Here is a 25,927-nt window from a genome sequence, read left to right as displayed (position 1 = left end):
TTCTTTTATCTTTAGTCTTATATTATCTAACTTTTGTCTCAAAGCTTTTTTCAAACAAACAAAGCGAAAGCAAAACTATCTTAATTCCTAAACGAAACTAGTCAACTTGACACGATCCATGTGGAAACGAACTCATAATAAGAGCAGGGCACTCAATTTCAGGGACCACCCTGCTGACACCTAGTCTAGCAGCCAAAGCTTCAGCCGGGTGCCACATTAGTACCCTGTTTCAAACAAAGTGAAATTATTGCACTTTCAAATGTATGCATCAACACTAAATAAAGGGAAACAAGCATAGATCTAGAAAAACAAGATCTAAAACACCAATAAACAAGAAAATATAGAATAACTTGTAGAGAAAATAAAAATCTTAAGATGTAAAATGAATATATACCAATAACAATAAACAAATTCACGTTAAACAAAAACAACATTAACTTTGTTTATCGTTGTTCGTGAGACATTTTTAACTCCTCAAACACAATTTAAGAATGAAATCAAAATAAAGCTTTAGAAACACGGACATCCTCCATTACCGGACAAAATAAGTTTGGATTTGCCGATGGATCAATCGTTGAACCACTAGAAGGTGACCTCAATATCTGGCATGGCGAAAAAATGATAGCACCGTCACATCTTGGATCCTAAATTTTGTCTCTAACGAAATTCAATCATCAGCAGTTTACTCCAATTCGGCTTACGACATTCAAAATGATCTTCATATGCATTTTCACCAAAACAACGGGCCTCACAATATATGATAGAAAGTAGACTAAATATGACTTTTTACTTATATTTTCTTTACTTATACTTTTTACTTATATTTAAAATCGGAGAAAGCAAGGACGTGATGAATAATCAAACAAATAAGCAAAAAACTGAGAATACAAACACAAAATGTTAGTTTAAGTCCAAAGGCCAATATGATTCAGTATTTAAATGTGTGCAGGCCTTGTTTGTTTTGCAGTAAATTAAATTATAATGATGCTTAGGCTTTACAATATTATAATATATAGGCCTTGTTTGTACATCAGTTACTAGGCTTTACAATATATAACAATTGGAATAATAACCGATTTTCCAGAACTCTCCCTCTTACATCAGTTACTAGCACAAGCAACATTATCATCACCCTGTACGTTAAACACAAACACAACATCTATAATAAGTAAAGAAAAATAATTATATATAGTTTGTTTGGAGTCTCTTTAACAAGGTATGTGTTGATGATAAGTGAATTGAGATAGATTCATTGTTGCTTGTAATACAAGTTACCAAGTTAGTTAGTTAGTTTTACTTGTAAGAAACAGTTTTAGTTAGTTACAACTACTTCTACTAGTTGGTTATGATCCCTTAACTTGTATATAAGGTAGAACACTGAGATTGTAATGATCAAGTTGCATAATAATTTTTTCATTCTTTCTCTCAATACGTGCTTACTCTGCAACTCCTTCATCTTGTACCTTGCAAGATCTCTTTTCATGACATACTTAACTCACTATACCTACTCTTTGCTGCAAGGAGGCATGTATCTTGTAATAAATCCAAAGTATACTTTCTTTGACATAGAGAAATGCACTTATCAGTTCTATCAACTTCAAATCCCAAGAAATATTTTAGAACACCTAAATCTTTGATGCTAAATTTCTTGTCAAGAAGGATTTTGAGTTGATTTATCTCATTTATGTCAGTTCCTCCTAAAACCAAATCATCAACATAGACTAGAATAAGGAATAATCAACTTTGGATTGTTGATAACCTGATGCAATAAGTGTTTCTGTAAGCTTTGCATTCCATTGTCTGCTTGCTTGTTTCAATCCGTACAAGGATCTTTGAGCTTGCACACCAAGTCAGGTTGTTCAAGCTTAAGTGTGGTTGCATATAAACTTCCTCATTGAGGTCTTCATGCAAGAATGCAGTATTAACATCAAGTTGATATAAGGGCCAGTTTTGAGATGCAGCAATAGCCATAAAGGTTCTAACCGTGGTCATTTTTACTACAGGGCTAAATGTGTCTGTGTAGTCAATGCCCTCAGTTTGAGTGAAGCCTTTAGCTACTAACCTTGCCTTGTGTATTTCAATAGAACCATCAACATGAAGTTTGAATTTGAAAACTCATTTACACCCAATAGCTTTCTTATGAATAGTTAACTTTGTCAAAAGCCAGGTATTGTTCTTCATCAGTGCAGACAATTCAATATTGACAGCATTCTTCCAATGTTCCTCACACATTGCCTCCTCATAGTTTGATGGTTCAGTAAGGGTGGATAAATTTAGAGCAAAGTGTTTGTGTGCAGAAGAAACATTATCATATCATATATATGCAGATAAAGGAAACTTACATGGAGATGATGATTGAATTGTATCCTAGAAGAATCATGGAATTTGTTAGTGATGAGGTTGCAATGGTAATCTTGTAAGTAACCAGGAGGTTTGGATTCTCTTAAAGATTTCCTAATCTGTGGATTAGTGTTAGTAATGGGGTGAATTTCATTGTTGGATGAGGTGGGGATATGGTTACTTGATGATGAAGGAAGGTCAATTTGATCAATGGAGTTATTTTGAAGTGAATTCTGGCTATTTTGAAGTGAATTTTGGTTATTTTGAAGTGATAAATTTTGGTCAATGGTGCTTTCTTTCCACTATGCCATTTTTCTGACAAAAGCACCATTGATCAATTTAGGTAAATTTTGGTTATAAAAAACAATGGTTCCAGCAAAACAAGTGGTGACAATGGAACCATTTGGTTATTTGAGGTTAATGGGAGATATTTTTCTGATGCATTGAAAAAATTCAAGTGAAAAACAAATATGATCAGTAGCTCCTGTATCCAAAATGAATTCATTGGAGTTACTAGAAAGAGGAATGGTACGCAGAATACCTGAATGTGTGGTCACATGGTTTATGCTATGAGAGGGCAATGATTGAGAGCCTTGAAGGAGTGCTAACAATGCCTTATGCTGTGCTGGTGTAAAGAGCAATTTCCCAGCTTCTGAGTTATTGTTATCTTCATCATAAGTCACTGATTGAGTCTCATCATCATCATCATCATCATCATCATCACCATTAGTATTAGCAAGTAGCAACATTATTCACAGTGCCATTAATTTGTAAATATTGCAAATGAGGTGGATATCCATACTTCTTCCAGCAATTATCAATAATATGGTTTGTTTGGCCACAACGAGTGCATAGCTTTGTGCCTTTACCACGACCAGAATTGGATCTTCCACCTTTAGTGCCTCTTCCTCTGCTAGATTGACCCCTTCCTGCATAATCTCTATTACCAGAAACAGCTAAGATCTTGGATTCATCAAAGGGAATCACAGTCTGCCTTTCTTGTTGGACAAGCAATGAGTCAACCTTGCTAACAGTGGGGAGAGGGTCCATAAGCATAACTTGAGATATTACTGCAGAATATTGTTCATTTAACCCTTTAAGAAAACGAATCACTTGATCACTATCTTTGTATTCTTTCATTTTGGCATAGCATTGCAGTTATGAACACAATTAGAAGTAGGGATTGACCTAAAATTATCGAGTTTTTGCCACAACTTTTTCACCCTGTACGTTAAACACAAACACAACATCTATAATAAGTAAAGAAAAATAATTATATGAATAGGAGTTCTCTTTAAAAAGGTATGTTTCTATTTTCTATCATAATAATATATATTGTTTTCCACCTTGTGAATTTCTGCTGATGATTTAGGCACATGGTTATAAATTGTAGTTATGATTACGTTGCGTAATTGCAATTAAGATATCGTTACAAAGACTTCCAAACTCTATATAATGGCTGCAATTGTGGTTGTAGACCACCAATTCAGGACATAGAAATATTTTTATTTATGTTCCATGATTGCACTATATGAAATTCTCTGATATGTATTTGAAAATCATTCTCTTTATATGTGTATATCAGGAACAAAAATTTATAACACATTAAGATTACAGAACACACTTCAAAAGCAATGGAATCTTAAAAACTTCATGTAATTTTTGTTACATTTCCAACTCCTGGCCATATGCTTCCAATGATAGACACAGCAAGACTATTTGCCAAACATGGTGTTAATGTTACAATCATAACTACATATGCAAATGCTTCAACGTTCCAAAAAAACGTAGACAGTGACTTCAATTCAGGATACTCCATCAAAACTCAACTTATTCAGTTCCCTTCAGCTCAAGTTGGTCTCCCGGAAGGGGTCAAAAATATCAAAGATGGAACTTCACTTGAAATGGTTGGAATTGTTAAGTTTTGCGGTAAGAAGAAAGAAACAGTGACTTCAATTCATGATACTCCATCAAAACTCAACTTATTCAGTTCCCTTCACATTCCCTACATTTCACATTTCATGGACTTCAAACTTTATAAATTCTAGCACTGTTTCTTTCTTCTTACTGGAAAAGGAATGATTTGATCTAAAAAGACATTAATGTATATAAGGGTGGAATGTTTTGATCAAAATGACGGTTCCATCACATTCCCACCCTTATATACACTAATGTCTTTTTAGATCAAAACATTCCTTTTCCAGTAAGAAGAAAGAAACAGTGCTAGAAATTATAAAGTTTGAAGTCCATGAAATGTGAAATGTAGATATTCATATAGGAACCTGCTAGATTGATTAGATGAAATAGTGAGGGTCTCTAGAGGGGATTGCTCGTGGTGGTGCATCGTGGATTGAGACCTGCAAACACTCAAAAGCTCAAAGGTTGAAGTGCTCTACGGAGCTTTTAGGTTCAATTCCCTCCACTAACACAACATTTGTTCTATGGTAGTAACATTGCCTTTATTCTTGTGTTATTTATTTTAAGATAAGAAGATAAATGAAATATTGCTCTTTACAGAATATGCTTGAAATACAATAAAAAGTTATTAAAATTGTTTGTTACTCAAATACTAAATTTAAATTTCTACATGAAAGAAAAATAACAATATTAACAACACGTTCCACACTAACCCAACCAGATTCCATATGCCTAAAAAGAGAAATTACTTTAACATTGCTCCACGATCTTATTTGAAACTGTATCTGCTACACATCCTGAAACACCATAATTATTCCTCCTTCATTTATTTAGTTTGTGTTCTCAAGCCCACTTGATATCTTGTATGATTTTAGCTCATCTATTAGTTGCATTAAGTTGTTGCGAGAGGATCCACCTTCCTCTATACTCTTGTTTGCAACATCACCAAGTTTTTTTGCTCTACTCCTAATTTCTATGCTCTCTTCGTCACTTCCCATCAACAATACCACAGCCTTTGCAATCTCTTCTCTTCTCACCAAACCATCCTCCCCCAAACTCCACCAAAATTTGTTCACTTTCGATCCAACTGGAACTCCAATTTTTAGAACATCAACAAGCAACTTCTCATTGTAAAATTGCTCAGCAAACATCGGCCATGTGATCATTGGCAAACCGGCATTAAGGCTTTCAAGAATCGAGTTCCAACCACAGTGAGTCAAAATCCCTCCAGTTGCAGGATGATCCAATATCAGAAGTTGTGGTGCCCAATTCCATATGATGTACCCCTTTTGGCTTTCTTTCATCCTTTCCTCAAAATTTTGAAAAAAACCATCTTCGTCTTCATCTCCATCTCCGTCTTTTTTCCTAACAACCCAAATGAAATTATGACCTGAATTTTCAAGTCCATGAATTATTTCTACAATCTGAGCATGAGAAAGCCTAGTCAGGCTTCCAAAACTTACAAACAAAACAGAATCATTTGGCTTTGAATTAAGCCAATTAAGACTTTCTGAGTGTACCACAAGGTCTTCGTTATGTCCCTTGTTAACACATGCTGAAACTGGTCCTACACTCCATGCTTTGATCCCCATTGTGCTCTTGTAAAGTTGCTCATAATCACTTTCAAGCTCATGAAAGCTATTATACAGTGTTCCGTAGCTTTTTTTCTCAGATTCAAATATTGCATCCATATAATCTGAGAATTTATTCCTACTCCGCATCCATTCGTCCAGCTGCAAAGCAGTAATCTCAATGTTATCTGGAATACCAGGAATTGAAAAAACCTCGCTATCAGATACTAAATTCTCGTGAGGTTTATGCTTCCTGATAAAATGATAGCAACATCTTGAGAAGTAGCTTGAGCTGTAATAGTAAAGTATTGGAACTCCGAGTTTTGCAGCTGTTTCAACTGTCCAATGATAATAAATATCTGAGACTATACAATCTGGTTGCAGATCATGGAACAGAAGCTCAATTTTTTCTCGGAGCATTGAAATTCCAATACTGATTTTTCCCATCATTTCTGGGGAAGTGCCATCTTTGAAATTTTCAACTCCATCAGGGAGACCAACTTGAGATGAAGGGAATTGAATCACACAAAATCGGATGGAATATCCAGACAACAAGTCACTATCTACGGCTTTCTTGAATGTCAAGGCATTTGCTTGTGTAGTGATAATGGTGACATTAACACCATGCTTTGCAAATATCCTTGCTGTGTCAACTATGGGATTCATATGGCCAGGAGTTAGATGTGGTAGAAAAATAACATCGAGTTGTTCGGATTGTGATTCCATTTTTATGTAAGATGAGATGAGAAACACTACTCACACTTTTTCTTTCCAAATACAAATAGTTCATCTACCTTTACTTAAGTCTTTCTCATACAAGTTTCAAGTTGTAATGAGATATATAAAACTAAAATTTTGGGTGAAGGGATAAACGACACTTTGTTTAGGGCATGAAAAGGCTCGAGGGCTCAGTTAACACTTGCGAATAAAAATACAACACCAGTAGAAACCTTCAATCCGCTACATATAGATACAAATCTTGTCATGCCCCACTAGATTAACCCCTGGAAGTTAAGTGATACTCTTTAAGGTCCTAAATATTCTGAAAGTTGGGTGAACACAAGTTGATGTATCTAGTTCAAAATTTGGACAAGATACATCAATTTTTGTTGACCCGACTTTTTCTTATATTTTGTAACAGATGGAGTATTAATTTATATATGATAGTAATTGGATATGTTTCTTTTATTTGCTTGCAATTAATTTATAGGTAATTTATCTTCTAGCCGTCCTTGGAATTGTCTCCATCTGTTGTAAATGCTGGTATATAAGAACAATTAGATTAGTTTATCAAGGTTTGAGTAGCATATTTTATGTTTAAATAGTTAAACTAAAACTTATGCCTATGTCTGTTTCTGTTTTGAAAACATCAAATTGCATAATCACATTAAAAAAGGTGGAATGATTAATGGTAGGTAGAGCTTGTTGTTGATGTCATCAAATTTTGATTTGTATATTAAATTTGCATTTTAACAGCTAGAACCACAAAAAGAACTAAATTACTATCATCTTAGAGTAATTGTAATCTAAGAATTAAATTCTGCAAAAATCTACTTAAATTCTGATTCATTATTTAAAGATAATTAGCAAATAAAACAGTTAAAACTTCTAATTGTAATCTAAGAATTAAATTCTGCAAAAATCTACTTAAAAACATTAAGCTAAAGCTTGAGTCCTAACAAATTACTCCTCAAATACACTGTAAAAAATTATAAATACAAGATTCGTCAAGAACTGTGAATGATTAGTATAAGTCCTTATACAACTATATTTTAGTCCTTATAAAACTTAAAGTGATCATGCAGTTTGATTATAAATTTAGTCAATTTGATGCTGTCAAAACAGAAACAAACAGTCATAAACATACTTCTAAATTTTGCTAATCTAATTATTCTTATACCAAGAAATACAAAAGGAAAGAACAAGAAGAGGAGACAAATTACCTATAAACTAATTCCAATGCCGTATAATGCAAATAAAAGATACGTATTTAACTATGTCAAGACTCATGAAAGAACAAAAACCAACTTAGTGAATAAACAAGACTAAACAAATTATTCTTTTTAAATTGACAAATAAAATTATATATACTTCTTTAACTCTACATATTCATCATATGAAAAGAAATATCACTTACCACTTAAAACTTGAGTGAGAAAGATTAAAAGTAAGGTAGACACTAAAATTGTCATAAAAATGGAAACTCATTCGCAACAACTCAATGTTATTTTTCTACCGCATTTAACTCCTGGTCATATGAACCCTGTGGTTGACACAGCAAGACTATTTGCAAAGCATGGTGTTAATGTTACCATTATCACTACACAAGCAAATGCCTTGTTATTCAAGAAAGCCATTGACAGTGATTTGTCTTCTGGATATTCTATCAGAACTTGTTTGATTCAATTCCCTTCAGCTGAAGTTGGTCTTCCAGACGGAGTTGAAAACATCAAAGATGCGACTTCCCAGGAAATGCTTGTTAAAATCATTCATGGAATTGCAATCCTCCAAGATCAAATTGAGCTTCTGTTCCAGGATCTGCAACCAGATTGTATAGTCTCGGATATGTTATATCCTTGGACAGTAGAATCTGCTAAGAAACTCGGTATTCCAAGGATTTACTACTACAGCTCAAGCTACTTCGCAAGTTGTGCAGCTCATTTTATCAAGAAGCACAAGCCTCATGAGAATTTAGTTTCTGATACCGATAGTTTTTCAATTCCTAATCTTCCACATAACATCGAGATTACTTCTCTACAACTACAAGATTGGGTGAGGACAAGGAATGAACACTCAGATTACTTTGATGCAATATACGAATCAGAAGGAAGAAGCTATGGAACACTTTCCAATAGCTTTCACGAACTTGAAGGTGATTATGAGCAACTTTATAGGAGCACGAAGGGGATCAAAGCATGGAGTGTAGGACCAGTTTCAGCAAGTGTTAATAAGGGACACAAAGATGATCTTGCAATAGATTCAGAATTGCTTAATTGGCTTAATTCAAAGCAAAATGATTCTGTGTTGTATGTAAGTTTCGGAAGCTTGACAAGACTCCCGCATGCTCAGATTGTTGAAATAGCTCATGGACTTGAAAATTCAGGTCATAATTTCATTTGGGTCGTTAGAAAAAAAGATGAAGATGGAGATAGAGAAGGAGACGAAGACGGTTTTCTTAAAGAGTTTGAGCAAAGGATGAAAGAGAACAAAAAGGGCTACATCATATGGAATTGGGCACCACAGCTTCTGATATTAGGCCACCCTGCAACAGGAGGGATAGTGACTCATTGTGGTTGGAACTCAATTCTTGAAAGCCTAAGTGTTGGTTTGCCAATGGTGACATGGCCAATGTTTTCTGAGCAATTTTACAACGAGAAGTTGCTAGTTGATGTCCTTAAAATTGGAGCCCCAGTTGGATCAAAAGTGAACAAGTTTTGGTCTAGTAAAGGCGAGGATGCTGTGGTAACTAGGGAAGAGATTGCAAAGGTTGTGACATTGTTGATGGGAAGAGAAGAGGAGAGCATTGAAATGAGGAGGAAGGCGCAAAAACTTGGTGATGCTGCAAAGAAGACTATAGAGGAGGGTGGATCCTCTTACAAAAACTTGATGCAATTCATAGATGAGCTAAAATCATTGAAGATATCAAAAGGGCACGAGGAATAGTGACGGTGTTTCACGATGTGGAGCTGAATTTTCTTTATTTTTGAATGTAAACAATAAACACGCAAGATTTATCGAGGTTCTGAGCAATTTGCATCCTACATCCTCACTGAGGTCTACCCCATCACTATGATCAAGTTGAATACATAGCAAGAATGTTGCAACTTGCAAGAAGTTCTGGGAAAGAAAATCACAATCTCCTCACCTCAACATTCTATTCTCTCTTGAACAATGATTCTGTGTAATGTCACTCTTATATACTTTCACAAAGATACATGAGCTTATGTACTAGCCAAATACAAAAGTAGTTATAAAGTTAGTTGGTGATCAACAGCTCATTTGATAATGTTACGATGTTTGTCAGTCAGTATCTCACTTATCACTGTCTCATACAAATATCATCATCATCTGACATAGATCACTCGTGCATCACTAGACTATTTGATAAAAAATAAAAACACTCGTGCATTGCAGGGTTCATGATCTAAGGATATGTAAAAGATATAATTTTACGGAGGATACAGGGGAAGTTAAAATAGATTAAAATTCTTGTGGTGATAATCGGGCTCAAAATGTTGATATGTTAATATGTTATTGCTTAATAGTAATAGAATCATGGTTACCTATTTATAAAGGAAGTTTTTTATATAGATTGTATTGTGTTCGCATAGCCGCAGAGTGTGGGGTGCATGTTCGAACTCGACATTGGACTATTTGACAAAAAAAAAAAACACATTATAATGTCAGTTTTTAAAATATCTTCATATTCATAAGGAAAACTTCATAAAAATTGCAATTGGTACATATGGATGAACTTTCCACTTACACAAATTTTTATTTGTGCAGTTGTGTTCTAGTCACGATTGTCTCGATTGGTAAGTTATAGACAAATTCTACTGTAAATCATTGAGGTTAATGGTTCTCTCTGACCTTGCATGAGACAAGAGTGCACATCATTTAATTTATTTATTTATATTTATGAAAAAAAAAATCTTCATAAATATTTACTTGGAGAGATATTAATAGGATTAATTAGTAAAATGGTTCCTTAAAGATATTTTTGGTTTCAGATTGGTCCCTTAAAGAAAAAAAAGTCCAAATAGGTCCCTTAAAGAAAAAAAAGTCCGAATAGGTCCCTTAAAGACATCTCCGTTAATCAGTTTGGTCCCTAAAAAGAGGTCGAAATAGGACCAAACTGATTAACGGAGATGTCTTTAAGGGACCTATTCGGACTTTTTTTCTTTAAGGGATTTATTTGGACCTTTTTTTCTTTAAGGGACCAATCTGAAACAAAAAATGTCTTTAAGGGACCATTTTACTAATTAAGCCGATATTAATATTATAGTATGTAACTATGTATAAAACAACTTAAATCCATAAGACAGTCCCCGGGTTAACTCGGTTGATAGGAATATTGCAATATTAAATGTAGGAGATGGAGTTCGAATCCCGAACACTCCATTTATTCGTATATGTAAGATGGAATTTCTGGACTAGTTGACAAAACATTGTTTAATGAAAATTGTCAAACAGTGAGAGTATCTTTGGCACTGATGGTATGTTTGGAATGGTGACTGAAGGATCTAGTGATTTCTTCTTTTGTATGATTATAACTCTACAGTTTAATCACAATCATAGCAATGGAAGGGAAGATCCGAAAGATGTATTTTGCTCGCTTCAGTTGGTAAGTGCGTTGTTTAGCTTTTCACTATAATAGTCCCACATCGCTTAAATGAAAGACGTTTAAAGTGTTTATATAACTCTAGAACACATTATAGTTCGTCCCTTCGGGGACATCCGATAAAATTGGAACGATACAGAGAAGATTAGCATGGCCCCTGCGCAAGGATGACACGCACAAATCGAGAAATGGTCCAAATTTTTTTGCCATTTTTTTCTTCGAATTCTCTGTTTTCTCTTTTCATCTGCGTTTTCCGAACTATTCATCTCCATTTTTCCCTCTTAATGTCTGCATTAATTTGAAGTTTTGTTTCTGATTTTAGGGTTTTTCGTTTTTGCAGTTTGAAGCTGTTGGTGTAAAGTATTGAAGATTACAGACAACTGCTAATTTTAGGGTTTTTTTTTTTCTTTTGCAGACTGAATCAATTTTGCTTTGTTTGAATTTTTTTTTTTTTTTTTTGGGTTTACAATGAGTGGGAATCGAACCCATAACCTATAGCGTACTATCCAAATCCCTCACCACTGGACCAAAACTAGTGGCTTGTTTGAATGTTTATTTACTTTCTGTGATTGTTGAATTGAATATCGTAATACATTATGGGAAAGATAACAACTTAGATTTCATTCATGGTTTTGGAAAATTTCATGAGAAACTGTTCTAGGAAAATTTGTCTGAGAAAAAAAAATTAATACCTGAACAGAAGTAAAGAAGAGATTTTTTTACTAAAAATTGGCAGGACCAATTATTTAACCTTTGTAAATGAACTTATTTTCAAGATTTGTTGATCAATGCTGGAATGTAGACGTTTTGTTGAAAATGCTGATGGAATTGCATCCTTTCGTGCACCAAAAAGCATTTGAGACATGCCCCTTCTCCACCACAGAAACTACACCAATGGTGTTATCTATCCCATTGCTTGAATTGTATGCTAGGTAAGTTTTGCAAGAACAGATGATTCTGAATAAAATAGCTTATGGATAGCTTCTTCTGTTGCAGATGATTCTGGATATTTGGATGAGTCAACACCACTGACAGTCTTAACGTCACATCCTTCCTCCTGAGTCTTGTTGATTCATATTGTAATGTTTGTGCATTCAAAACATGAATTTATGCATTCACCGAAAGAAAAAACATTCGTAACAACTCCATCAAAGCTGCTGCTGATCTTTAATGGTTTCCATTTTGCTAGGGGACAAGTTGAATGGGTTACATTTGAGTGGATGCATGTTGAGTGTTTTCCAAACTTGATAAAGCCGGCCTGCTTGTTGCCACAAAAAGAAGATAATTTACGGAGCCGAATTTCGAAGGTTGCTTGCCTTTCCTTTGAAGTTTTTCAAATTTTGCATGAGTTCTAACAAAAGTTATTTCTCAGTTTTTGCTGATATAACCTATGTAAATGCAGTTTCTGTTATCTGTATCTGAATGTTTTGGGGAGTCCTACGTGACATGCATAATGCTACCGGTATTTTTAACTGCAGTAGGGGATGACACAGATTTGACTTTTTTTCCTACTTCTATCCATTCAAGAATTAAAGGTAACATTTTTTTCCCTGTGAATTTTTTTTGTTACATAATTGCTTCATATTTGACCGTTCACTTGTAGGTTTGAGGCCAAGATCTGCCGTTGCTGACAGGCTTTCTGCAATGTGTGTCTTACCGCTTCTGTTGGCCGGTGTTTTGAGTGCTCCTGGAAAACATGAACAGTTAGCTGGATATTTAAGGAAGCTGCTACTAGAAGATAATTCCATGGAAAATCGATCAACCAAGCAAACTCCTGATATTATTAATGCTATCCCGCTTCATTTGGTTCGATTATCACCACAAACATTTTTAAAATTCAACGTATTTTTGTCCGAAATTCATTACGAGCTTTCTTTATAATGCAGCACATATGAAGAATACCATGGCTTGGTATTTAATATATTATGGGAAATGGTGGTCAGCTCTAACATGTGCATGAAAATAAATGCTGCCCATCTGCTTAAAGTTATTGTAAGAGTGCTGCTTTCTTAGTTTCGAGATGCATCTCATACAAATGCAAAAACTAAGATAGCTTCTTAATTAATAGGTGCCATATATTGATGCAAAGGCTGCTTCAACTCATGTTTTGCCTGCTCTAGTTACTCTTGGATCTGATCAAAACCTGAATATAAAGCATGCCAGCGTAGATGCATTTGGTGCAGTGGCTCAGCACTTCAAAAATGAGATGGTATCTGCGACTAGTATTTATCCCTGGTTTCTGTTGAAGTTATGATGTTAATGCAGCTCTTCATTTCAAATTCCTGATCAAATAAAATATCTTCCAGATTGTTGACAAGATACGTGTTCAAATGGATGCTTTTCTTGAAGATGGTTCCCACGAAGCTACTATTGCTGTTATTCGTGCGTTGGTGATTGCCGTACCACATACAATAGAAAGACTTAGAGATTATATCCTTAACCTTATTTCTGGAAAAAACTGTTTGGAGAAGTAATTAATGTCCCGACATTTTTGTGTCTCATTTTTCTAGTCTATTGCGTGGTATTTTGGCTTTCAAGGTCTCTGAAATAGTGTTTTTGTTTCTTTAACTTGACATACATCTTTTGTCCAAGATTTTCCAACTTACAGCAATGCCGAATGTAGCAAAAGATTTAATGTGTTGACGAGAGCGAGCTGATGCATTCTGTGAGGCAATCCGTGCTCTGGATGCTACAGGTTTGCTCATTAAAAATTATATTACTCTGGCATGCCTAAATTCTTTTGAGATATACTTTGTTGTTCAAGTTAAGGTTTGATTGATAGCGTTAATGTTTTGGACTTGTACCAGATAACCGTGTTCTGTTGTCATAAGATTCAAAAAAAAAAATTCATGGATTGGAAATATGTAATCTACACATGGATCTACCAGTTTTGTAGTTTTTCTGTATCCCGATTGGTAACTGTAATGTATGGATCTTTGTAGCCTTTTGTGCTGTGTTTAATCTAATTAATTGATTTCCAAACCACACTTTTATTCATTTGTTGATTTTAATAGAAAATAATATTTTTGTCAAAAAAAAAAATGAAAATATTATTAGATAGGAAAGTTATGTTGTACAAAAAGGAATAGAATTACATGTTATAATTTTGTATCCATTATCTATCCTTTTTGCATCATTGTTAATCAAAATTCACATCCTTTCAGTCATTCCCTCTGGCTCTATGATGGCAAATCATTTGTAGTTTCAACTTTATTTTATGCACCACCTGTACGCTAGAGTCTACAATTTCAACATTGTGTGTAAAAGTCGTAGTTTACATGTTTTAATTTCATGGAGACTTGATGTGTTAAAATTTCTTTTTTCCCCAAGTATTTTTAATTCTTAGCTTCTCTTCTTTTAGATCTTCCTGCAAATAGTATTCGGGAGTTCTTCCTGCCTGCTATACAGAACCTCTTGAAAGACTTGGATGCACTGGATCTGTGTAGCACTTTTACTCCTTGAGGTGCCATAACCTCCACTGAGTAGATGGAGTTAGGATTTCCTACATTTGTATGAATTATGTGCGGCTTATTGCCGGAAACCTCCTTCGTTTGAATGCTGCAATGCAAGGAAGAGGGACCAGCCCACCTTAAGTTGTGAGTCTCTCATTATCATATAGTGCAACATAACAAACATTTAGAGTAGTTTTGTATTCACTAGTATTTTAGTTTGAACACGGCATCGGGGACCAACTACCCAAATACAAAAGTAGTTATAAAGTTAGTTGGTGACCAACTAACTTAAGTTACTTAACCAGTATTAAGTCATGTAAAAATAGCAGTTTTTTTCCATTCTAATGAGCCTAACTATAAAACTCTCACACACACACACACAGACGAAGTGTTGATAAGTGGGGAAATCATGGACTCGAACTCGCACTCCAACATATCAAATGTCTATGTAACATTTTACCATTGAGCTTTACTTACGGGACAAATAAGTAATAACAGTGTTTTAGTGACTCAAGTGTTAACATGTATACCTTACATTTGTGATATCTTCTTAGTCACATGGCAGCAACTTTCAATGTATAATGGAAGTCTCTATATTTCTCAAGCTGAAACATAATCTTGCAGTTAAAGCCCCAAAACTAAGGTCTCCACTGTCTTCATTTGCAGCTTTACTTGAATAATCATCTTTTTATGCTTTTCAGAATTAGAATCGGTGTTTTGGAAATATTTTTATGCAATGAAGAAAAATATTGTATGAGTAACAAGAGCAAAAAAAATTAACAAGAGCAAAAAAAAATTAAAATTTTTTTCCTTCTATTCCTGGAACACTGGTTCAAATGCTAAAAAAGTAAGTATAAAATTGTCTCTCGTAAGTATGACTCAGTCGGCAGGGACATTACATGTAATATGCAGGACTGTGATTCAAACACGGCAACTCCCACTTATTCTAGTCACTAGACTTCTTGAATAGAAAAAAAAATAAAGAATCCATATCCGAATAGAATCGCGAGTATCCGTTCGAGCCCAGTGAGGCAGGTAATGGAAACATTAATATCCACATCGGACTCGTCCCTAAACTTGCCCGTTTAAATTGAAACTACATTTTATCTCTTTTAAATTAGAAACCATTAAACAAACTTTTAGATTATATTCATATGTTTATTTTTAAGTAGAGTCTCATGTGCGGGTGGGTGGGATGGAATACCTGAACCCTGTCAGGTATGGGTTTGAGGCTTTACTTTTTATTCCATCAGAAATTCTACTGACAGTATAAAATAAAATAAAAGAAGCATCCAATAGTATTAAGACTCAAGAACCAACTTGGTCATTAAATAATTAAGACAATAACATGGAACTCTACCTACTAATAATGATCATATAAATTTCAATAAAATAAACTTCCAATAATGTATAAGACTCAAGAACAAACGACAAGAACCGGCTTAGTCATTAAATAATTAAAACAAAAACATTCAACTATAGAACCTACTAATTATGATCATATAAAATTTATATCACTTACCATTTGAAACTTGTATGAGAAACATTTAAACAAATTTCAAATTCTGTTTAGAAACAAAAGTTGAGTAGTGTTTTGTCATCTAAAGTTTCTCATCTAAAGATGGAATCACAATCCCAAAAACTCAATGTTATTTTTCTACCATATCTAACACCTGGTCATATGAACCCTATGATTGACACAGCAAGACTATTTGCAAAACATGGTGTTAATGTTACCATTATCACTACACAAGCCAATGCCTTGTTATTCAAGAAATTCATAGACAACGACATCATTTCCGGATATTCCATCAAAACTCAGCTTATTAAATTCCCTTCAGCCCAAGTTGGTCTTCCAGAAGGAATTGAAAATGTCAAAGATGGAACTTCCTTAGAAATGCTTGGTAAAATCGGTCATGGAATTTCACTGCTTCAAGAGCAAATTGAAATTCTGTTTCATGATCTCCAACCAGATTGTATAGTCTCAGACATGTTTTATCCTTGGACAGTTGAATCGGCAGAAAAACTCGGTATTCCGAGGATTTACTATTATAGCTCAAGCTACTTCTCAAGCTGTGCTGTTCATTTTATCAGAAAGTATAAGCCTCATGAGGGTTTAGTTTCTGATTCTCAAAAATTTTCAATTCCTGGAATTCCACATAACATTGAGATTACCTCTCTGCAGCTACCAGATTACTTTAGAACTAGAAGTGATTTCTCAGATTTTTTGGATGTCATATATGAATCAGAAAGTAGAAGCTATGGAACACTTTACAATAACTTTCATGAGCTTGAAAGTGATTATGAGCAACTTTACAAAACCACAATGAAGATCAAAGCATGGAGTGTAGGACCAGTTTCAACGTGGATTAACAAGGATGGTGCAACTGAAAACATTGCAGTAGATTCAGAATTGTTAAATTGGCTTAACTTAAAGGAAAATAATTCTGTGTTATATGTAAGTTTTGGAAGCTTGACTAGGCTTTCTTATGCTCAGATTGTTGAAATAGTTTATGGACTTGAAAAATCAGGCCATAATTTCATTTGGGTTGTGAGGAAAATAGATGGAAACGAAGATGGTTTTCTTAAAGACTTTGAGAAAAGATTGAAAGAAAGCAAAAAGGGCTATATCATATGGAATTGGGCACCACAGCTTCTGATATTGAATCATCCTGCAACAGGTGGAATTGTGACTCACTGTGGATGGAACTCGATTCTCGAAAGCTTGAGTGTTGGTTTGCCAATGATTACATGGCCAATGTTTGCTGAGCAATTTTACAATGAGAAGTTACTTGTTGATGTTTTGAAGATTGGTGTTTCAGTTGGATCGAAAGTGAACAAGTTTTGGGTTAGCATTGATGAAGATGTGGTGAGAAGGGAAGAGATTGCAAAGGCTGCGGAAGTGTTGATGGGAAGAGGAGATGAGAGTGGAGAAATTAGGAGAAGAGCAAGAAAACTTTGTGATGAAGGTAAGAAGAGTATAGAAGAGGGTGGATCTTCTTACAACAATTTGATACAGTTCATTGATGAGATTAAATCATTGAAGATATCAAGAGAGATTGAGAAAACTAAGTAAATGAAATGGAGATGCATGGAGGAATAATGAATAAGGTTTCTTATTAATGTTGCAAATAAGAAGGAATGTTATGCAGTCCACAAATCTTAGCTCAACTGCCAGAAATGCTGAAATTGCTAGGTCGGAAGTCATGACTGGGGTTCGAATTCCGGTCCCTCCACTTTGTGTGAGTGAGTTTCCAATGGTTTGTCATTTCGTCTATGTAAAAAAAAACAAAGGAATGTTATGCAAGTATTTTCTCTATGAAATTAACTTTTAGGATGCTAGCTTTGAGTCTATTTTCAATGTAGAAAATGTTGTTGCTTAACCTTTGAAATTAACTTCGGAATTGTCTGCTCTTGTTGTAAGTGTTAGTATACAAGAACAATTAGATTATTTTATTATGGTTTGAGTAGCATATTTTATGTTCAAATAGTTAAACATATGTCTATATCTGTTTCTGTATTGACAGCACCAAGGATTTGTATATTAAAATTGAACTAAGTAATTATCATCCTATAGTAAAAAAAACAGATTCAGAATACTCATCAACTCGCAACTTCTCAGAAATGCAAGGCTCCACTGTACTGCCATCTTCGCCCGCACGAAGCCTAAATTTTTTGCCCTTCTCACCGATTCATTAATTAAAGAAAATTAGTAACTAAAGCACTTAAATATACTAATCCTTATAAAAATAAGAGTGATTATGCAGTTTAACAATAAATTTGATCAAATTTGATGCTGTCGAAACAGAAACAGTCATAGACATACTTCTATGCTACAATCAAAACATGTGTGATTCAATTCCCTTCAGCTGAAGTTGGTCTACCAGAAGGAGTTGAAAACATCAAAGATGCTACTTCCCGGAAAATGCTTGTCAAAATCATTCATGGAATTGCAATGATCCAAGAGCAAATTGAGCTTCTGTTTGAGGATATGCAACCAGATTGTATAGTCTCGGATATGTTATATCCTTGGACAGTTGAATCAGCTGGAAAACTCGGCATTCCAAGGATTTACTACTACAGCTCAAGTTACTTCGCAAGTTGTACAGCTCATTTTATCAAGAAGCACAAGCCTCATGAGAATTTAGTTTCTGATACCGATAGTTTTTCAATTCCTAATCTTCCACATAACATCGAGATTACTTCTCTACAACAAGATTGGGTGAGGACAGGGAATGAACTCTCAGATTATTTTGATGCAATATACGAATCAGAGGGAAGAAGCTACGGAACACTTTTCAACAGGTTTCACGAACTTGAAGGTGATTATGAGAAACTTTACAAGAGCACAAAGGGGATCAAAGCATGGAGTGTAGGACCAGTTTCAGCAAGTGCTCAATTGGCTTAATTCAAAGCTAAATGATTCTGTGTTGTATGTAAGTTTTGGAAGCTTAACAAGACTCCCTCATGCTCAGATTGTTGAAATAGCTCATGGACTTGAAAACTCAGGCCATAACTTCATTTGGGTTATGGCGAAAATAAATGGAAACTCGGGCCATAACTTCAAGTGAACAAATTTTGGTCTAGTAAAGGCGAGGATGCTGTGGTAACAAAGGTCGTGACATTGTTGATGGGAAGAGAGGAGGAGAGCATAGAAATGAGGAGGAAGGTGCAGAAACTTGGTGATGCTGCAAAGGAGACTATAGAGGAGGGTGGATCCTCTTACAAAAACTTGATGCAATTAATAGATGAGCTAAAATCATTGAAGATATCAAGAGGGCACGAGAAATAGTGACGGAGTTTCACGATGTGGAGCTGAATTTTCTTTATTTTTGAAAGTAAACAATAAACACGCAAGATTTATCGAGGTTCTGAGCAATTTGCATCCTACATCCTCACTGATGTCAATCCGATCACTGTGATCAAGTTCAACATTCTATTCTCGATTGAAAAACGATTCTGTGTAATAATGTCACTCTTATATACTTTCACAAAGTTGCATAAGCTTATATACTACCCAAATGCAAAAGTAGTTATAAAGTTAGTTGGTGACCAACTAACTTAACCAACAATTTGATCCATTAGAATTTAGAACTAACAATATCGGTCATAAAAATATCAGTTTTTTTCTTTCTAATGAGCCTACTGTAAAACTCACATATGAAATGTTGATAAGTGGGAAAATCATGGACTCGAAATCGCGCTTCAACATATCAAATGTTCATGTAACATTTTACCACAAATAGCAGTGTTTTATTGACTCGAGTGTTAACATGGAACATTAAAGTACAATTCGGTTTGTGCATAGAGTTGTTACCTTACCTTACATTTGTGATATCTTAATCACATGGCAGCAACTTTCAATGTATAATGGAAGTCTCTATATTTCTCAAACTGAAACATAATCTTGCAGTTAAAGCCCCAAAACTATAAGTAGGGGTGTGTAAAAAATTTGGCTAAAAAATTTGGCTATCCTTAACCAAATTAGTAACCAATCCATATCCAATTTTAGTTTGCAAAATTCATTTGAAAAAAAAACCACACCACTCCAATAAAAAAACACCAATTATAAACCATAACCACATTTTGTAATTTGGTTTGGAATTGGTTTGAAAATCCAGACTCAATAGCTAATTCAGGCCCAATCTTCAATTTTTTAAAATTCTTTATTATTTAATAAAATAATTAATTAAAAGAGGTGGTGGAGGACCGGTGGTCAACACGACGGTCAACGCCGGACCACCGATGGCCGGCACGGCGGCGGACGACGGTTTTCCGGTGAACCTCCGACGACTTTCACGGCAGCCGGTGGTGGTGCTCCGGCGGCCGGCCACCACCAACCACCCATACTATTTTATTATTATTTTATTTAAAAAATTAGATTTTTAATAATTATTTTAAAAATAATTAAAAAAATCAGTTTTTAATGTTTTTAGTTTTTAAAAATAATTAAAAAAATCAGTTTTTTTTTAAATAATTAAAAAATAGTTTTTAATGTTTTTAGTTTTTCAAAAATTTAGTATTTTAATTTTTTTCCTATAATAAATATTAGTTTTTTTTTGTATTTAAAAATCATATTTTTTAATTTTAAAAATTACTCTTTTTTTAAATAATAAAAAATATTTTTAAAGCAATATAAAAAATAAGTTTTCGGCTAAGTAAAAAATAATTTGGGTTTAGAAAAAATATTTTGTGGGTTGATTATAAACCAATTCAATCATAAAATTAATGAAAAATTATGTTTTTAAAATAATTAATAAATTTATTTTTTTTAATCAACTAATAAAAAAAATTAGTTTAAGTAAAAAACCTATTTAAAATTGGATCATGTGAATAACTTAAATTTTATTACAAACCGGTTATAAATTGGTTTCGATCCGGTTAATAACCAAATCCAAATTAGTTTTAAAAAATAACCGGTTTGTCATTGAAATAGTTTTGGTTTAGAACCAAAACCATCAATTAGGTGTGGTGTGGTGTGGTTTCCAAACCATGCACACCCCTAACTATAAGGTCTCCAGTCTCCACTGTCTTCATTTGCATCCTTATTTGAATAATCATCTTTTTATGTTTTTCAGAATCAGAATCGGTGATTCAGGAATAATTTTATGCAATGAAGAAAAAGAAAAAAGAGATTTTGAGAGAAGTATACATGACACTATAATAGAATTTGTATCCGCGAGTATCAGTCCGAGTCCCCCGACTTTGACGAGAAAAAATTAAATTGATTGAGTCTGGGTTTGGTTTCTCCCAATTTTAAAAGACGGGTGAGGTGGATAATGGGAACATTGATATCATCCACCTGGACTTGTCCCCGAACTTGCCCACTTATATCGAAACTACATTTTACCTCTCTTAAATTATAAATCATTAAACAAACTCTTAAATTATATTCATTTGTTTGTTTTTAAGTTTGATTCTTAAACACATTTCTCTATTTGCTTTTTTTTATTCAAAACAATCATATCGTTGAAACAAAATAATTTCGAGTTTTTAACTTTCTTTTAATAAAAAAAAAAAATACGAAAATGCAATCCAAATTCATGTGCGGTGGGATGGGATATTTTAACCCAGCCAGGTATAGGTTTGGAGTTATACTTTTTATTCCGTTAGGAATTGGTTGGGTTTGGGGAGGGCGAAAACTATGTCTTCCCCACCTCGTTGCCATGCATAGCGAAAAGACAGTTTCTCCAAATGTTGACTAAAATAGCAAGTCTTTCATGGTCACAAGGGCACACTAAAATGTAGAACAATGAACAAGAAGTTACTACTAACCATAAATCAATCCTTCTATTTTAATGTGGATGATCAAATTAACCACATTTCTTGTGAAAACAGAAACAGTCATGACACAGTGTTAATAAAGTTGACCTTTTCAACTTAAACTATGCTACTCAAGTTTTAAAACTTGTTAAACTAATCTAACCGTCCTTATACCAACAAATACAACAAGAAATGAACAAACAAGAGGAGACATTTCCAAGGATGGCTAGAAGAAAAACATTACTTATAAACTAATTTCAATGCCACTATAAAATAAAATAAAAGAAGCATCAATAATGTTAAGATTTCGAACATTTCCAATAGTGAAACTTGCACAAAAGTATTTTGTGGGTTCCATGGTAGTCACATCATTTCAAAACAAATTACTCATTTTTTATTCCAAAGGTGAAACTCTAAAGAACTTATATTGGTCTCGGTGTTTTACCTCACATATTAATATTTTATTACTCCAATGGTGCAAGGATTGTGGTAAAAAAAAAAAGTAACAAACATATTATTTATTTTAATTCAAGTTCATTCAAAGTTCATTCATGCGAATAAGATTTTCTGCAGTATATATTTCACGCGATTTTATGCTGTTTTTAATCAGGACCATTCGTTCTAATATTAATGGTTGAGATTGATTTGTAGGATTAAATTAACATGTAATATAAACCGGCCGATTTGAAATTCACGGCTGAGATCTAAAACTGTGTGTAACTTTGTGATTTACCAACTGCAATGCATCGTGATCCGTTAAAATACTCATTTTTCCAAATGCCATGCTGGAAAGGAACGCATGTGAAGTAACGCCCATTGTAGTTGCTCTCAAGAACAAACAGAAGAAACAAGAACCAACGTGGTCATTCAACTCAACCTAATAATGATCATATATAGTTCAATAAAATAAACATCAACGAGAATCGGCTTTGTCATTAAATAATTAAAACAAAAATATTCAAACTCTAGTACCAACTAATCATGATCATATAAAATTAATATCACTTACCACTTGAAAGTACTTGTATAAGAAACATTTAAACAAAGGCAGAATCATAAATTGTGTTTAGAAACAAAATTTGAGTATTGTTTTCTCATCTAAAGATGGAATCACAAACCCAAAAACTCAATGTTATTTTTCTACCATATCTAACACCTGGTCATATGAACCCTATGATTGACACAGCAAGACTATTTGCAAAACATGGTGTTAATGTTACCATTATCACTACACAAGCCAATGCCTTGTTATTCAAGAAATCCATAGACAACGACATCATTTCCGGATATTCCATCAAAACTCAGCTTATTAAATTCCCTTCAGCCCAAGTTGGTCTTCCAGAAGGAATTGAAAATGTCAAAGATGGAACTTCCTTAGAAATGCTTGGTAAAATCAGTCATGGAATTTCACTGCTTCAAGAGCAAATTGAAATTCTGTTTCAAGATCTCCAACCAGATTGTATAGTCTCAGACATGTTTTATCCTTGGACAGTTGAATCGGCTGCAAAACTCGGTGTTCCGAGGATTTACTATTATAGCTCAAGCTACTTCTCAAGCTGTGCTGTTCATTTTATCAGAAAGTATAAGCCTCATGAGGGTTTAGTTTCTGATTCTCAAAAATTTTCAATTCCTGGAATTCCACATAACATTGAGATTACCTCTCTGCAGCTAGAAGAATACCTTAGAACTAGAAGTGGTTTCTCCGATTTTTTGGATGTCATATATGAATCAGAAAGCAGAAGCTATGGAACACTTTACAATAACTTTCATGAGCTTGAAAGTGATTATGAGCAACTTTACAAAATCACAATGAAAATCAAAACATGGAGTGTAGGACCAGTTTCAACATGGATTAACAAGGATGGTGAAACTGAAAACATTGCATTAGATTCAGAATTGTTAAATTGGCTTAACTCAAAGGAAAATGATTCTGTGTTATATGTAAGTTTTGGAAGTTTGACTAGGCTATCTTATGCTCAGATTGTTGAAATAGCTTATGGACTTGAAAATTCAGGCCATAATTTCATTTGGGTTGTGAGGAAAAAAGATGGCGACGAAGACGATTTTCTTAAAGATTTTGAGGAAAGGATGAAAGAAAGCCAAAAGGGGTACATCATATGGAATTGGGCACCACAGCTTCTGATATTGAATCATCCTGCAACAGGTGGAATTGTGACTCACTGTGGATGGAACTCGATTCTCGAAAGCTTGAGTGTTGGTTTGCCAATGATTACATGGCCAATGTTTGCTGAGCAATTTTACAATGAGAAGTTACTTGTTGATATTTTGAAGATTGGTGTTTCAGTTGGATCAAAAGTGAACAAGTTTTGGCCTAGTGTAGGTGATGATGATGTGGTGAGAAGGGAAGAGATTGCAAAGGCTGTGGAAGTGTTGATGGGAAGAGGAGATGAGAGTGGAAAAATTAGGAGAAGGGCAAGAAAACTTTGTGATGAAGCTAAGAAGAGTATTGAAGAGGGTGGATCTTCTTACAACAATTTGATACAGTTCATAGATGAGATTAAATCATTGAAGATATTAAGACAGATTGAGAAAACTAAGTAAATGAAATGAATAAGGTTTCTTATTAATGTTGCTAATAAGAAAGAGTATTATGCAAGTATTTTCTCTTTGAAATTTAGTTTTAGGATGCTAGCTTTGAGTCTATTTTCAATGTAGAAAATGTTGAGTCTATTTTCTGTTTGCAATTTTGTTTTTGCTTTTATGTAATGAAGTTGCTCACAACATATGAAATGGAAGATATGAACAAGAAACACAGCTAGCTGCATGCACCTGAGATCACTTAAAAATCTTGAAAACATATAATGATAGATGAATGCAATTTATACTGCCTAAGAAAAGAAATGGTGTAGTATATGAGATCAATCTGAATGTGAAATGAAAGTCACACATAGTAGGAGGAGGTGATGAATGTAAAAAAGAGGAGTGATAAGACTCTCTTCTGAACATTCTTTCGTACATTTACTTTCTAATTGGTTGAAATTATTGTTGGTCCCTCATTTTAAAATAGATTGCATATAAAGTGGTGAGATAGACATGAATTTCATTCAATTAGATAATGAATATTAGAGAGTATTTAAAAGATAGTGTTAACAAACTTCTCCTAGGTCGAATCGTTCAAGAGAATCCAAGTTTAATTCCTAGTAGGAACAATTTTTTGTCAGAATTTATTTACCTCGCAATCGAACTCTAAATTATCAGACCCTTTCATGAGAACCAAAGAGTTAATAAAAAAAAGGTGCATTTTGAATGGTATGATATGAAACAATATCAAGATAATCCGTGGTCCAAATTTCACACTACTTCATGAAATAGTAAATCTAAACTGTTGATTTGATATTCGACCATCTACGCCATACAATTAATTTAAACCACAATAAAACAATTTCAATTCTCTCGACAAAAAAAAAAAATACAATTACAACTCTATTCATCACTTATTTTATTATATAAGTTACTCTTCACAATTTAAATAGATATTGTGAAGCTTTGATACTCCAAAAATGACAAAGTATCATGTCTAATACGTACTCGATACTGATATTCGTCCAATACTTTCTGATACACGTATCGGAGAAGTATCGGCAATTAATATTATTTTTTAAAATAAAATATAATCAATACTTGTCGGATACTTCTCCGATACGCGTATCGATCGAAAAAGTATCGGACAATTAATGCTCTTTGATGATGGAAACGTAGGAGAGGAGATTGATTCAATTCGTATTTTCTCTTAAGTATTGAATGTTAGAGTATGATGCTACCAACTATGTCTTTATTAGTTTTTCTCCTTATCATGGTTTGAACTCTAGACCTCCAACTCCTTAACGCTTTTGAACTCTGGACCTTCAGTTGAGCTACTCATCCCACCCCTCTTTTTGTGTAGTATTTAATTTAATATATGTAATTGTCACTTGTTTTCTTATTTTGAGTAATTTGAATGTTAATTTTTATCATTATCGATTTTAGTTATGTTTATATGTTATGTATTTATATATTTAATTTTAAATTTAATTTTTAAATAA

General features: G+C 33.9%; 5 protein-coding genes, 1 non-coding gene and 1 pseudogene across 17 annotated transcripts; 6 read left to right on the top strand and 1 right to left on the bottom strand.

Annotated features, from left to right (window-relative positions):
• Positions 1–4,794: 4,794 nt before the first annotated feature.
• LOC123889877 (soyasapogenol B glucuronide galactosyltransferase-like) lies at positions 4,795–6,816 on the bottom strand. Its single transcript, XM_045939387.1, has one exon. The coding sequence runs from the start codon at positions 6,552–6,554 to the stop codon at positions 5,088–5,090; it is 1,467 nt and encodes a 488-aa protein (XP_045795343.1). The 5' UTR covers positions 6,555–6,816; the 3' UTR covers positions 4,795–5,087.
• Positions 6,817–7,948: 1,132 nt separating this feature from the next.
• Positions 7,949–10,028, top strand: LOC123889878 (soyasapogenol B glucuronide galactosyltransferase-like). The gene has a single exon (XM_045939388.1). The coding sequence runs from the start codon at positions 8,025–8,027 to the stop codon at positions 9,489–9,491; it is 1,467 nt and encodes a 488-aa protein (XP_045795344.1). The 5' UTR covers positions 7,949–8,024; the 3' UTR covers positions 9,492–10,028.
• Positions 10,029–11,012: 984 nt separating this feature from the next.
• On the top strand, positions 11,013–13,599 carry LOC123891600. 12 transcript variants are annotated; one of them, XR_006803169.1, is made up of 9 exons: positions 11,014–11,172; positions 11,510–11,563; positions 12,166–12,248; positions 12,359–12,476; positions 12,572–12,704; positions 12,773–12,975; positions 13,056–13,161; positions 13,238–13,378; positions 13,476–13,599. XR_006803169.1 is itself a non-coding variant. In XM_045941503.1 (8 exons), exons 3-6 carry the CDS (start codon positions 11,986–11,988, stop codon positions 13,048–13,050), a joined length of 645 nt encoding a protein of 214 aa, XP_045797459.1. In that variant the 5' UTR covers positions 11,239–11,360; positions 11,510–11,563; positions 11,946–11,985; the 3' UTR covers positions 13,051–13,161; positions 13,238–13,378; positions 13,476–13,599. The 12 variants fall into 12 exon arrangements, 6 of the variants coding, with proteins under 6 accessions (XP_045797456.1, XP_045797459.1, XP_045797457.1 ...); XR_006803170.1 differs by lacking the exon at positions 11,014–11,172 and adding an exon at positions 11,239–11,360; XM_045941503.1 differs by lacking the exons at positions 11,014–11,172; positions 12,166–12,248 and adding exons at positions 11,239–11,360; positions 11,946–12,101 and having other exon boundaries at positions 12,773–13,161.
• LOC123893409 lies at positions 11,270–11,372 on the top strand. The gene has a single exon (XR_006803504.1). It is a non-coding gene; the product is annotated as a U6 spliceosomal RNA (small nuclear RNA).
• Positions 13,600–16,238: 2,639 nt separating the features above from the next.
• LOC123891599 (soyasapogenol B glucuronide galactosyltransferase-like) lies at positions 16,239–17,914 on the top strand. The gene is made up of 2 exons (XM_045941499.1): positions 16,239–17,736; positions 17,783–17,914. The coding sequence occupies exon 1, from the start codon at positions 16,243–16,245 to the stop codon at positions 17,695–17,697; it is 1,455 nt and encodes a 484-aa protein (XP_045797455.1). The 5' UTR covers positions 16,239–16,242; the 3' UTR covers positions 17,698–17,736; positions 17,783–17,914.
• LOC123891879 lies at positions 17,744–19,192 on the top strand (annotated as a pseudogene).
• Positions 19,193–22,978: 3,786 nt separating this feature from the next.
• LOC123890483 (soyasapogenol B glucuronide galactosyltransferase-like) lies at positions 22,979–24,724 on the top strand. Its single transcript, XM_045940098.1, has one exon. The coding sequence runs from the start codon at positions 22,989–22,991 to the stop codon at positions 24,444–24,446; it is 1,458 nt and encodes a 485-aa protein (XP_045796054.1). The 5' UTR covers positions 22,979–22,988; the 3' UTR covers positions 24,447–24,724.
• Positions 24,725–25,927: the final 1,203 nt, after the last annotated feature.

The sequence above is a fragment of the Trifolium pratense genome, linkage group LG6 (genome assembly GCF_020283565.1).
Source record: "Trifolium pratense cultivar HEN17-A07 linkage group LG6, ARS_RC_1.1, whole genome shotgun sequence".
NCBI classification, from domain to species: domain Eukaryota; kingdom Viridiplantae; phylum Streptophyta; class Magnoliopsida; order Fabales; family Fabaceae; genus Trifolium; species Trifolium pratense.
The sequence above is the reverse complement of the archived record's forward strand: the minus strand, read 5'-3'. Positions and strand labels throughout refer to the sequence as shown.